A 14,125-nucleotide genomic window follows, 5' to 3' on the forward strand; every position below is an offset into this window, starting at 1 on the left:
GGTTGAATCATTGTTTTATTTGTTTTTTTAAGCTTAAAGTCGAACAAAAGCAAAAAAAAAAATTAAAAATTCGTCCAAAAATGTGGTTAAATTTTTTAAGTGTGAAAAGATTTGATTTTGAAGAGTTTTGAATAATAAAATATCTATCATATATCTTATTTACTTCAAATAGTATTCTTGATTAATTTTTTCCTTATTTATGACTCCAGACTTTCTCAAAATGTTGATTACTTCAGTCCTATCACATATTATCCTAATATATCTTCAATATTTAGCTACCATTTGAATCAATTTTGGTCCATAGTTGCATCTAAGTCCCTAGAGCTTTCATCTATTCAATTTATATCCTTTCGAGTCATAAATTTTCTGTAAGGTCTCTCGGATTTTAAGTGTGCAATCTGTTGGGGATCGATGTAGAGTTTAGAGGGGGGTGAATAAACTCTTTTCTTTTCTGATTTCTTCTTTTGAAGTTGCTAAAATCTTGTTAGAGATTGTAGATAATCTTGTTCAAGTGTGCAACCAACAAATCACAGAATAGTGCGGAAACGATCTGATGGTTCAGTAATTGAAATGATAAAAACAGTAGACAATAGTTGTTTATGGAAGTTCGAAGATAAAATCTTCTACGTCTCTCATTCTTCTGTTTCCAGAAGGTATCACTAAAAGACTTTGGATTTTACAGTACACACTCGTACACACCCACTTCAGCAGGACTTACCCTCTGCCTACTGAAACTCTTAGTGTATCAACACGATAATATATAATCAAAGTTCTGGAAAAGACTCTTTTCCAGATTACAAACTCTTCTCAACAAGATATGAATAGTGTGAACTGTTTATGAAGAGTATGAGAAATAGTAGCACAAGATGATCTTCAACCGATCAGATATATGCTATGAAGCGTGTGCTACTTTTCTGTATGTCAAGCTTTTTGTGAGATAAGAGAGTTTTGTGCTCAAATCAACGTTGTGAGTATTGTAATCAGTATTGTCTCCCCTATCTTTATCAACGTTGTTCTTGTATATTTATAGAAGTTTTTGATCCCAACGTCTATAAACAAAACGGCTTCTTTGACTTCTGATATATTCAGATTTAATACCTGAAATAGGTCCTGTAGAAAAGCTTCAAAACAATCAGTCTTGTTTTATACCAAAATTGGTAAGACGTAATAAATAGCTTCATACAGCATTAATGGTACAATTAATGCTAGTACTTGATAAAGTAACGGTAACATTCAAGGCTAGTTCTGTTTATGCGAAAGACGTTAAGTTACTTCGGGTTGGACTGAATTCTGCTTCTGTTTTTCTAGAATTCTAAGTTCTGCTTCTGATTATCTTAGAACTTTAATTTCTGCTTCTGGTTTTCGTTAGCTGAAGACTACAGCTTTTATATTGCCTAAAGATCTGCTGATTTTGAATCTCATTGCCCATCGCCACAATTAAGTTATGTCTAACACAATCTGATCCCTAGTTGTGCCAATCTCTTTCTTCAAATTTTGGGGACTACAATGCGAAAGTTGAAAGATGAACAAGATTTGAGGACAAATGTTTCTAAAAAAGGGGAATGATGATCATGCACGAGCGTCGAAAAGCAACTGAAATGAGAAATGGATGCAAGGAGAGCTTTCAAAAGAAATTCAAGTAAGAAATGGGTTGCACAAAGTTGATGAATCATATGGATTGAGCCAAGCCATTAACATGGATCGTCAGATAAATAAAAGCTCAAGATCAAGAATTTTTATTCTCATTCCTTTCCTAGTTTTGAGCTCTTTATTTTTATAGTAAATTGTTAGTGGTTTGATTTGAGTGTGGATTACATATTAGTAGGCTTTTTCTTAGTTTATTTTTGTAATTTCCGTGACTTTATTTTGTGGGATATATAGAAAGTTGTCTAGAGCTTATTTTAAGTCTATTATTGTTAGGTTAGATTAGGTTTGCATCATCATATACACACCTCGTCCTTGTTATTTTATGGAAAAAAAGATCATTTTGATTGAAACTCATCTTTGAATTTGAGGGCTCCAAGAATTATATGTGATTTTCATTCCAATTTGGGTCTTTGTGATCTATCATAACTTATCAAGATAAATGCATGTGGCGTTCTAATTTGGATACCTTTGATTATTACCTGGATTATAGACAATAGGTCAAGGCGGAATAATATATCAATGTTCTTGCTTGGATAAACAACGAATCAAAGTTCTTCTTACAATATTATGTTCCAGTGTTTTTTTTTTTTCCGTCTATTGTTTTAAATAAATAGTTTCTTGATTGATTTTTAAGTCCTAGGAAAATTAAGAGTTTAAAATACTATTATCATATTTCATTGATTCGAGTTTATCAAACGATGTCGCATGAGAGTTGTATCATTTGACATCAGAGCTTTAAATTTTAAAAATAAGCATTTGTGTTGAGTCATATTGTCATAATTTTTTTTTATTCGGACGATAGTTTTATTGAGATAGTTGTTTGTTTATTTTTTTAATCTCAGAATCGGAAAAAGAAAATGACGTGAGATCATGCACGAACTTCGAAAATTAATTGAAATAAAAAATGAATCCAATAAGAGCTTTCAAGAGCAGTTGAAATAAGAAGTGAGCTGCACAAAGATGATGAATCACGTGGATTGAGCCAAGTCATATCATGGATTGTTAGAGAAATAAAAGTTCAAGATCAAGAGTTTTGATTTCCGTCCCTAGTTTTTGGCAATTCATTTTTATAATAAATTGTTATTGTCTTGATTTTAGTGTGGGCTCCAAAATTTTAAGAATGAAATTGCAAAAACTTGAAGTTTATGAACCAGAACGACACTTAAATTCGAAGGATCTTTTAACAATTTTATGACCCAAAAGGATAAAAATTGAAAAGATGAAATCTCTAGAGAATTAGATGCAACTATGGAAGAAAATTGACTCAAATGGTAGGTAAATTTTGAAGATATGTGAGGATAATATGTGATCGGATGAAAAAAATCCTCATACTCTCGATTACTCATTTATTTAATGGAGTAAAAAACTCCATCTATACCTTACTTCATTCGGGTTAAGTATTGGATTCACCGTTGGATTCGAAGAAATTGTCAATCCCTACTTAGAGTTATTAAACTTAATACAATATCTTAATATTTTACTTAAATATTATATAACAAGAAAAAATTAGTTTACATAAATAATCGTAATTTAAATAACAAAAATGAAAATTCAAAAATAAACAGCCATTTTTCCCACTTCCTCTGCAAAAACCCATCTTCCCATTGGCCATTTACCAAAAGCACACTTCAATTGCAAACCAAAACCCTAATTGAAATGCCGAGGGAAATTATCACGTTGCAGGTGGGACAATGTGGGAATCAGATCGGGATGGAGTTTTGGAAGCAGCTCTGCCTCGAACATGGCATCAGCAGAGAAGGAATTCTCGAGGACTTTGCTACCCAGGTTCATTCATCACTCCCTTGCTTTTTACAATCTGGTATATAAATAGTTCATTTTTTGGTAACTGCTCAGTTTCGAGATCATTTCCCCCGCCGTGTGAAAAAGATGTAAAATGATTGTTCATGCAGTGAGCAGTGCTTATTTCTTGGTGTGTTGATGGCTATTTGCTTTCCGTGGGGCATTTTCTTACTTATGGAAATGAAGATAGAATTGAAGTGTGTGATACAGTCTAATACATAGGACACATGTGAATTTTTCAGGCTATGGGAAGGGGCCAAATGTATGGTGTAATTTTTTTATTTCTCTAATTTTCTCGTCATAGATTGTGTTAGATTTGGTAGATACGTGTACTATGAAAGTTACGTAACCAGCTCCAGTTCTTTCTTTATTGAGATGTTGTGAGTAGATTCTTATCTATTGACAGATATATGTGGGCCTCATATCAAGATTTGATTTTAATCGAGCCAGTCTTGGTATAATGTTATGACGAACTACTTCTCTGAACATACAGGGAGGTGACCGTAAAGATGTGTTCTTCTATCAAGCAGATGATCAACATTATGTACCACGTGCAGTGCTTATGGATTTGGAGCCTAGGGTCATTAATGGAATTCAAAACAGTGAATACAGGAATCTCTATAATCATGAAAATGTCTTCATTGCAGATCACGGAGGGGGTGCTGGGAACAATTGGGCCAGTGGATACCATCAGGTTGGATACATTTTTATACTTTAGTTTGTTTATTTTCTTTATTGCTACCTTACTTCCACATTTACTGAAAATTTGGATGCCTACTGAATTTTCTTATTGTTTCTTATCATTGATGAAACTTGCATCATTCTGACTAGGGTGAGCAATATGAGGAGGATCTAATGGACATGATCGACAGAGAGGCTGATGGCAGTGATAGCCTCGAGGGTTTTGTGTTGTGCCATTCTATTGCCGGGGGAACAGGCTCAGGTAGTTGACCTTTTTTTTTTCTGCGAGTTTGTTTAAGTTCTTGTCCTTCAGTCAGAGCGTTTATAATATTATTACACAATGCACAAAGGTATTGGATCAGCAGTTCATGGTCTCTCTCTTGTCCACACCCCCAAATTTCAATGGCCAAATGTCTTCTATTACAACTTTAACATCTTTTAAATCTGCTGATTATTGCAATGATTAATAATTGCTCCATGCAGGAATGGGTTCTTATCTTTTGGAGACTCTTAATGATCGCTATAGTAAAAAACTTGTTCAGACGTACAGCGTGTTTCCTAACCAAAATGAAACTAGTGATGTGGTCGTTCAGCCATACAACTCTCTTTTGACGCTCAAGAGGCTCACACTAAATGCTGATTGTGTAGTTGTTCTTGATAATACTTCCCTTAATAGGATTGCTGTAGATCGACTTCATATTTCAACTCCCACCTTTGCCCAAACAAATTCTCTAGTTTCTACCGTCATGTCAGCAAGCACAACAACCTTGCGCTATCCAGGATACATGAACAATGACTTAGTTGGCCTCCTTGCTTCGTTGATCCCTACCCCCCGATGTCACTTTCTAATGACAGGATATACACCACTTACGGTAGAACGCCAGGTCAGATGTCATCGGCGAATGTTGTTTATGTTAAGATAGATTATTTTGTTTTTGTATTTTATGACTATCAATTAAGCTGTTTCTGTTATCTCTGGCAAGTTGTGTGTGGTAATTTGGAGCCGGTTTTGCTTAGTTCATAAGTTGTTCAAAACACCTTCTAAGATGCTTAGGAATTTATAAGGTGTTTGAAAGTTTTTCTAACTATTTTAGAAATGATCTCACACTAAGATCTTTTAAAAACAGTAATGCACCCCAACTTTTGTTCTAAGATCACATGGCCTTAATTTAAACTAATCGAAATAATCCCAATATTTATCCTTCTATCCGATATTAACCTTCAAGCTCATTCCCCTCATCATTATTAATCTTTATTAATGTTAACCCCTCATCATTATTAATCTCTATTAATGTTAACATTGAAAATTTTAATGTCGACCTTGTAAGATTGAAGGTTTTAATTTCCTCGGATCAGTTACCAGCTTGTAGATCTTTTATAGAAAGTGTGTTACACATTGAACCCAAAAAGTGATTATTGGAAGCTTAAATTTTCCAGTGTCCAACACTATTTCAGAACACCTCACACCACAAGAAATATTTCTTAATTACTCATTTGCATCAACCGACATATTTTTTTATTTAACATTATATGTATTTATATTGAACAAGATGAAGTATATAATGCATCTCTTTGGTAGATGATAACAGACAAGGTATTATGTCTGATTTCCATTATGAAATGCACTACTCCTACAAATGGAGTGCACCCTTTTTCTTCAAATTCCAATCAAATATGAACATTTTTGGCAGGCTAATGTCATTCGGAAAACAACTGTGCTTGATGTGATGAGAAGACTTCTTCAGGCAAGAGAACTAAACATCAAATCTGTCTACATTTATGCAGAAGTTCTAACAATATCCTTTGCAGGCAAAAAATATCATGGTTTCTTCTTGTGCTCGAACAAAAGAGGCAAGCCAGGCGAAATACATATCCATCTTAAATATTATTCAGGGAGAAGTGGATCCCACTCAGGTATTTATCTATATTCTATGATCACCACACACTTCAGTATGACTCCTTAAGTGAGATTTTATATACTTTTGCTTTTGTATTAAAGATTTTGGTAGAAGTCTTTTTTATTTTTGAAGCGGTTGGTAAAATGATTAATTTAACATTTTGCATGCAATGCCGTGGATATCCATTTCCATTCATATTGAATCTATCCTAAAACTTCTAAGTAGCCAAAAGAAGCACACACCAAAATTTCTTATGGTTTCTAGTTGAAGGGACACATTTTCATGTTTTCCTGTAAGTGGAAACTAGAATTTAGCGCACTTTTAGAAACAATTTCTTGTTATTAATATTTATTTTTCTATCAAGTTCACAATTTTTATGATGATGTTGACTTTTTCCATAACGATGTTATGGGAAATTTTATAATCAGTACTTGCTTAAAAGTAATCCTTTACTTGAATAAAACCCTTAGTTTGTGAACTTCTGCTTTCAATTTTTTCCCCTGTGAAAGAGAGGCCTAGTTTGTACTTCATTTGCCCTTCTCAACGTGACTGAGCTCATACTTCTCAACTTTGGTGTGACAAAGTATCGATTATGGTAAATGGCCATCAAACTATTGTTGACAATTCATAAGGTATAGAATTTCTATCGTGCTGTAATTCATGGGGGAAACATTCGAGGTTTTATTTCTGACAAAGATTCATTACTGTGGAGATGTACTTCAAGAAACTTAAACAAGCCTGCCCATATGATTTATCCAAGGCATGTGTTGCTAATATGTTTCAAACTCTGTGTGCGTGTGAAAAAGAGATATGACCGTTGATTTGCTGAACTTTGCTTAGATATGTAAAGTAATGTGTGGCGCAGTTGCACCATCATAGTTTTTTTTTTTTTTTTTTGCAACGAATTTTAAATTTTAAAATCAACAGGAACTACAATTACAAAATACATATGACATTGCCAGTACCTTCCCTGTGAGGGAGAGGATTGGTGTGCCAAATCTGAGTAACTTACTGTACTTGGATAATCAGTACTTGAAAACTTGGGATTAGAAACACCCACATCCTTGTTGAAATGGATGTAGTTATCCTAGTGTTTTTATTGATCTTGGTGTTTCTATGCTTGATTGTTGCACTGTGGCTCTACTTAAATTGGATGATGATCTTTAGAGGATCTAGTATCACTTTTCTGTTTATATTTTGTTTTTCTATAATTTCAAATGTTAATATACTAATAATATGGACAAATTTAAACCAGGTTCATGAAAGTTTACAGAGGATTCGTGAAAGAAAGCTAGTTAATTTTATAGATTGGGGCCCTGCTAGCATTCAGGCACGTTTCATACTTACCAGTTGGTGTTTTATTTATTTGTCCATAAGTTATAATTTTTGAAACGATGTAATCGTTGACAGGTTGCTTTGTCAAGAAAATCTCCTTATGTTCAGACTGCTCATAGGGTAAGCCTTTTTTGTTTAGTTTGTTTTTCTCCTCTCTTTTTGAGGGTTGAAACATTTTGAGCTGGCATGAACCTTGCTGCTAAATTCTGTTTGATGGTTCTCATCTAGGACCCAATTAAACTCATCTCTCCTTATGACACATGATGATTTTGATGGAATTCATCAGCTCAATGTAGTTGTTAATGTGCATTTTTTTCTTCCCATTTGCTCTATGTTTGATTCCTGTGACTCATGGATTCTTAATTGATGGTCTTCATGTCAAACGTGATAAAATGATGTTGGAAAAGAAATAGCAGAATATCAACTTTGAATTTCCTAATATTGTTGTTTCTGTTCATCGATGCAAAGCATTTTGAAATCGTCATACCCTGTTTGTTTGCTACTTGTGATTGCTTCTGTTCAGACCTCCTTTCGGTAAAGCAACTTTAGCTAATTTTGGTAGCCTGATTGGTTTTTGTCTTTCATCTTTCGATTTTGTATAGATTTTTTACCTCATGTAATTTATGTTTTATAAATCAAATTGTTTTGTACCTTGGTCAAGATTTTCGTGGGTGTTCATCAATTACTCGTTGCACGTCGTATTGGCTCTGATCTTATGAGATGTTATATTGAGTTGAAAGTGGTTAAGCTTCCCTCTCGTGTTTCTTTTTTCCCTATTTCTTTGAAAGTTAATCCACTGGTGTTTCTGTTACACCATGTAAAGTTCTATATCAATTTATTGAGTATTGACGTATTTTTTAATGATTGCCTTTTGTTTTCAAGAGTTTCAGCTTATTGTTTGTCTGAGCCTGAGAAATTCAAAGCTCTACCCAAACTAATGTTCTACCTTTAAGTCCCGTTTTTGCTGTTCGGCCCTTTCCTTCAAAGCTCAGACTTGTGCAGTTGCATATTTCTTTTACCCTTTTCATATGTTGATTATTTGAAACAGCTTATGTTTTGAAAGACTGAGCGGCATCACAATATGCTCTTTCTGTATATAGGTTAGTGGTCTCATGCTAGCTAGCCACACTGGCATCCGCCACTTATTCTCCAAGTGCTTGAGCCAGTATGAGAAGCTGAGAAAGAGACAAGCTTTTCTCGACAATTACAGAAGTCACCCAATGTTTGCCGTAAGTTATCCCTCATCTGCCTTGGGCTATATTTGTCCAATTTTCTTTAAAGCTTTTTTCCTTCTGGGTGTGATTGCTCTTATTTCTAGCACTGTTATTGACTGAAACACGAACTGCCTTCGTTGTACATCGTGGCATGAACATATTAAAATCTGTGCTGCAAAAAAATAATTGAAGAGAGATATATGCGATTTTGTGGATTTGCTTCTTATTTTTCAAAGCTCTTGTAAGCATAATTGGACTGTTTGGAGAAGATATAAAGACTGTGAATATGAGAAAAACATGATTTAGTCCTTGTATTTTAGGGCTTCGACATTTTTAGTACTTAAAACATTTTCTCTTGACAATTTTAGTCCTTAATCTTTTCAAAAAGTTACGAAAATAGTCTTTACCTTTAAATAAGATGGTCTTTGTAGCGCCCTCACCCGAGCCACTACTAAACAGACTAATACACATGCAAAATTAAAACTTAATAACAACAATTAAAAAGCAGAAACCAAATAACTTAATCATCTTACAACCCAAACGAAAACAGAATAATAACAGCAGTCTTAAACATTAATACAAACATATCGAAAACATAATTCTGAACGAGAATACGATAAACCAAATAAAACCTCCACTGGATCACCACCGAAAACCCAACTGCTCTAGCCACTGCCCTGGTCGTTCGAACCGTCCAACCTAAGACCTGTCCCGTGGAGTGGGGTGCTCAAGATGAAAACAAGTACGTTCGCGACAATCGCCCAATACGAGAATGTATGAGTATACAAATTGATATGATGCATGCGAAACGCAATATGTTCGGATATCAAGGATCAAGTCAAGAATCTCATGCTCAGTCTAGAGGCGCCTGAGTGTGTACTCTCTGATCTGCCCTAGGTATGTTTTGGTTCCTACACTCATCATCAAGACGTGGACCTACAATATCCAGGTCTTCAGAGCCCGCGGGTCCCATCGGACATTGTAGCTCTCGATACCCCATCGTCCACAATACAGAATAGGCTGAGCGGCCCCAACAAACGAGGTATATCTCAAAAGATATCAGGCTCAACATGATATGTCATACATAATTTGCCAAAGCAGTAAAACATGTATCATGCAATAGATAAATATGCAGCATATAAGTGTGTATACTACGCTTGGATATCTCAGTCAGTACATCACGACATTACGTATATCACTAAAACAATATGACAGAAAGCTCTGAACCTAGATAATTACAACATAATTAAATCACTATCAAACCAGATCCTGAATTACCAATATGCTACAAAGTTTTTCCTCATAATCCTTAAATCACTATTTAAGGCTTTAGGATTATACCTGCGTCCGTCGTCAGCCCACTGATGATGTCTCGATCTTAGTTCATCGACCCCTCCTCGAGTCGACACTAGCTCCGAAACTTCCCGATACCAAAGTGCCGTAGAAACTGGCTAGAAAACCTAAGGTATATGGCTAGAACTCTCTCTGAAAGATGCGGTGTAGGAAACAAAAGAAATCAGCTTCCATTTATAGGCTGCATCCGGACTAGTTCAGAAAATCCGAATCAATCTTATCTGCCACGTGTCAGAATCTCATTTGTCTAGTTGGATTTCTCGGGATAATGTAATCTGAAGTAAATTAGGTTGTCCATTTTAAATTCGGTGGATCTCAACAGGTTGGTCCCAAATGATCAATTCCTTAATAATGCTTAATTAGCAACCCTTAAATCATCTCTAAATTAATACTTCATTCAAAATAAGGATTCGAGTCATTATATCCTCCCCTCTTTACGAAGATTTCGTCCTCGAAATCAGAACTGAAGTACAATACAATTGAATAAAATACAACTCATGATTACAAAGATACAACTCAAAACAAATGTGGATACCCTGAGTGCATACAACTCTTTAATTCCCAAGTCGCTTCTGCAGTATCTCAGCGTTGCCATTGCACTAGAACAAGTGGAATGATATTGTTTCTGAGCTTCTTCTCTTTCCTAGCGGCTGCTCGACATAAGTCAAGTCTTCTTCAAGTGGAACATCTGTCGGACCAAGAACGTGCGATTCATCTGCTACATACGGTCGTATCAATGATAGATGAAAGACATTATGAATGCTGGACAGATACGGCGGCAAAGCCAATTGATATGCCAAATTTTCAACACGTTCCAAGATCTCGAAAGGTTCGATGAATCTTGGGGCTAATTTTCCCTTGAGTCCAATTCTTATTACTCTGTGGAATGGTGAAACTTTAAGAAAAACTTTTTCCCCTGACTGAAACTGTAGGGGTCTACGCTTGGTATTCACGTAACTCGATTGACGATCTTGTGCAGTTTTAATTCTCTTCTTGAAATCATTATCAAACCAGATCCTGAATTACCAAACATGCTACAAAGTTCTTCCTAATAATCCTTAAATCACTATTAAGGCTTTAGGATTATACCTGCGTCCGTCGCTAGCCCGCTGATGATGCCTCGATCTCAGTTCACCGACACCTCCTAGAGTCGACACTAGCTCCGAAACTTCCCGACACCAAAGTGCCCTAAAAACTGGCTAGAAAACCTAAGTATATGGTTAGAACTCTCTCTGAAGGATGCGGTGTAAGAAACAAAACAAATCAGCTTCCATTTATAGGCTGCATCCGAACTAGTTCAGAAAATCCGAATCAATCTTATCTACCACGTGTCAGAATCTCATTTCTGTAGTTGGATTTCTTGGGATAATGTAATCTGAAGCAGATTGAGTTGCCCATTTTAAATTCGGTGGATCTCAATATGTTGATCCCGAATTATCAATTTTTTAATAATGATTAATTAGCAACCCTTGAATCATCTGTTAATTAATACTTCATTCAAAATAAAGATTCGGGTCATTACAGTCCTTACCTTTAAATAAGGTTTCAGCCGTTCGAGAAGTTTACTGCAAGAACCAAATATTCATCGAATACCAAACAACATCAAAATATACAGAAAAATATCTAGGATGATACTAAGCATGAGAAAACGAATCATCCTACTCAAAAATAAGTGAGAAGGTTTCACACCGGTATCCCTTAAAGACAAAATGCTTCTAAATATGGCAGAAGCCTGGAAGCAATTGTCTGCTCCTAAGTTCCATAGGGCAAAATAAAAACATGTAAACAGAAAATGGCACGAGTTGAAGATAATTAACAACCTTCGAAAGATGAAATATCAAGAAGGATGACAAAATATAACAGATTGAGATTGTTCCTATATTATTTCTGCAACAAATATACAGGGGTACTGTGAAGTGGAAATGAGAAATTTGAAGGAGAAAGAGCCCTAATTATCTTACCTTTAATTTTAACTCTAATTTAACGGAAAGGACTATTTTCATCATTTTTTGAAAACATTAAGGACTACGACTAGTACAATAGAATGTTTAAGGACTAAGCCCTTGTACTCTGTTGTTAAAATGTTCAGGAAGATCTTTCAGAATTTGATGAATCTAGAGACGTGATTGAGAGTCTTGTTGACGAGTACAAGGCGTGTGAGTCCCCAGATTACATCAAGTGGGGAATGGAGGTAGCTTGTCTTTACTTAATTGTTTATTACATTACTTCTCTTAGCCACTGACTTTTATATTTTATTAACACTCACAGGATCCAAACCATGTTCTGTCCGGGGAAGGAAATACTAGCGGAACAGTGGAGCCAAAATTAGAACTGTGACCTTACCAGGTTTGATTAACATTGATCCTTTTGGATTGCATCTCCTCTTTGATCCTATACACCTCTGATAGCTTCTCAGATGGCATAATTCCGTATGAGTAGTTTAATTGCTATCTATAAATTGATAGCACCAGGTTTTGTGTTGCCAGATAATTTTTCTGCTTTATTTACAACCAAATCTCTTGTATTGTTTTTTTTTTTCCATATGTTATCTTGTCCTTCCATACGAAGTAGTCACCATATTAAAATTCCAGGTTATATGCCAACAAAAATTACATCAAGGTGCATATCGTTGTTAGATGACATTGATAGAAGTTAATATGAGTGTAATATCATCCCGCACACGTGGTGGACATTTCTGCTCGAACTAAGAGTGTCCATTTTTATTTATAATTCAACATCTAGCCTTATCAGTGTAAAAGACAAAGTGCTCGATGTACTAACATGGGCAAATTTTTACCTCAGATCTTGATTTTTGCAGCGTGATAAATGCTGTCTTGTGTATTACCTCCTACGGATTGGGGTTCACATTTTCAAGATTGTTCATATTTCACTCTGATTGAGGAAACTTTTTTATTTCTTAACAGATTTTTGTCGCAAGGGAATGTGTTTCTGCTCTTAGAAACTGGTGAGGATATAATGCAAGTCAGAAATTGGTTTTGCGCCGATATCGATTTTAAATTCTCTTTGTATTGGTTATGAAATATATTATATTAGCTTTGGTTATTATGATGGATCATAAATTATGGTGTGCATGCGTTTAGTTGTGTTGAAGGAATTTGGACAAAGTTGTGTGGAAGAAAATGTTGGCAAAATAGTACAATTACAAATTGAAATTATAAGAGAATTGTAATAAAGTATTGAACAAAATTAAAGTAAATCATAAATTAATTTCTGCGTTTACAATGTGTTGAACAAAATTAAAGTAAATCATAAATTAATTTCTGCGTTGGAGGGTTGAGATTAATCACGTAATTTACATGTTTGAGTCAATGATGATTATTAGATCTGCAGTTGGGTATTATTCCACGGTAAAATCTCATTAACTGTGATAGAGTGAATTTTGTGGTAGAGGAACCAACACGGTAAAGATAGTGAGATTATAATGGAATTGGGAACAAATTTATTTAAACACTTTCTTTTTAACATCCATTCCCTAATTCACATGGCTAATTTTGATATCAAAAGGACATTATTTTTTAGGATATGAAGATAAAACTTAGCAGCAATCAAATATGAAGTACTTCTGGCGAACAAACTAGGTAGTTGAATGTTATCATTGTAGAACTAATGGAAGTGTAACCAGGAATACGGGATTGCTAAAACATAGAGAGAATATAGAATGAAATTGCTTGTAAAGAATGAAAAAATAGTGTATGGAGTGTAAAAACTGATTTCACATTTATGTGGTCATATAAAGGTGTTAAATTGCACACTACTATATTTATTGGGGGAAAATTATAATTTTATTCTACGTCACTTGTCCAAGTTTGTTTATATCTAATAACTTGGATTTTTTTGTTTTGATTTGTTTTTCGTTCGAAGTCGCTAAATTAATCGAATATTGTTTATTTGATAGTATTACACGCTCTCTTCCATGTCTCATGCGATAATAATAAAACTTATATTACACACATTAAAATTGACAAACTTTTTGAATCAAATATTTAAATTATATTTAATTAACTAAGAAAATAAATAGAAAATTTAGCTATCTACACTGAAAACACCACCACACATATTAAGTAAGAATTTATTGTAGGATGATGTTTACACTTCACCTTATCTATAAAATCTATATGTTAAATGTGATGTAATAAAAAAAATGTATCTTGAGTTCGGTCTTGTGAGCCAAGTACT

General features: G+C 34.6%; 1 protein-coding gene across 2 annotated transcripts; it reads left to right on the forward strand.

Annotated features, from left to right (window-relative positions):
- The first annotated feature begins 3,215 nt into the window (after nucleotides 1-3,215).
- Nucleotides 3,216-13,159, forward strand: LOC140965849 (tubulin gamma-1 chain). Of its 2 annotated transcripts, none has more exons than XM_073426067.1 (12): nucleotides 3,216-3,432; nucleotides 3,941-4,141; nucleotides 4,279-4,390; nucleotides 4,612-5,012; nucleotides 5,820-5,873; nucleotides 5,938-6,042; nucleotides 7,282-7,356; nucleotides 7,437-7,481; nucleotides 8,462-8,590; nucleotides 12,018-12,119; nucleotides 12,197-12,274; nucleotides 12,747-13,159. In XM_073426067.1, the coding sequence occupies exons 1-11, from the start codon at nucleotides 3,304-3,306 to the stop codon at nucleotides 12,263-12,265; spliced, it is 1,422 nt and encodes a 473-aa protein (XP_073282168.1). In that variant the 5' UTR covers nucleotides 3,216-3,303; the 3' UTR covers nucleotides 12,266-12,274; nucleotides 12,747-13,159. The 2 variants fall into 2 exon arrangements, with proteins under 2 accessions (XP_073282168.1, XP_073282159.1); XM_073426058.1 differs by having other exon boundaries at nucleotides 3,217-3,432; nucleotides 12,853-13,159.
- Nucleotides 13,160-14,125: the final 966 nt, after the last annotated feature.

The sequence above is a fragment of the Primulina huaijiensis genome, chromosome 2 (genome assembly GCF_012295235.1).
Source record: "Primulina huaijiensis isolate GDHJ02 chromosome 2, ASM1229523v2, whole genome shotgun sequence".
NCBI classification, from domain to species: domain Eukaryota; kingdom Viridiplantae; phylum Streptophyta; class Magnoliopsida; order Lamiales; family Gesneriaceae; genus Primulina; species Primulina huaijiensis.

Coding starts and splice junctions, on each gene's coding strand:
- LOC140965849 (XM_073426067.1), top strand. CDS start 3,304: ATGCCGAGGGAAATTATCACGTTGCAGGTGGGACAATGTGGGAATCAG. Junction 4,391..4,611: donor TGCCGGGGGAACAGGCTCAG/GTAGTTGACCTT, acceptor TGCTCCATGCAG/GAATGGGTTCTTATCTTTTG. Junction 8,591..12,017: donor GAAGTCACCCAATGTTTGCC/GTAAGTTATCCC, acceptor TAAAATGTTCAG/GAAGATCTTTCAGAATTTGA.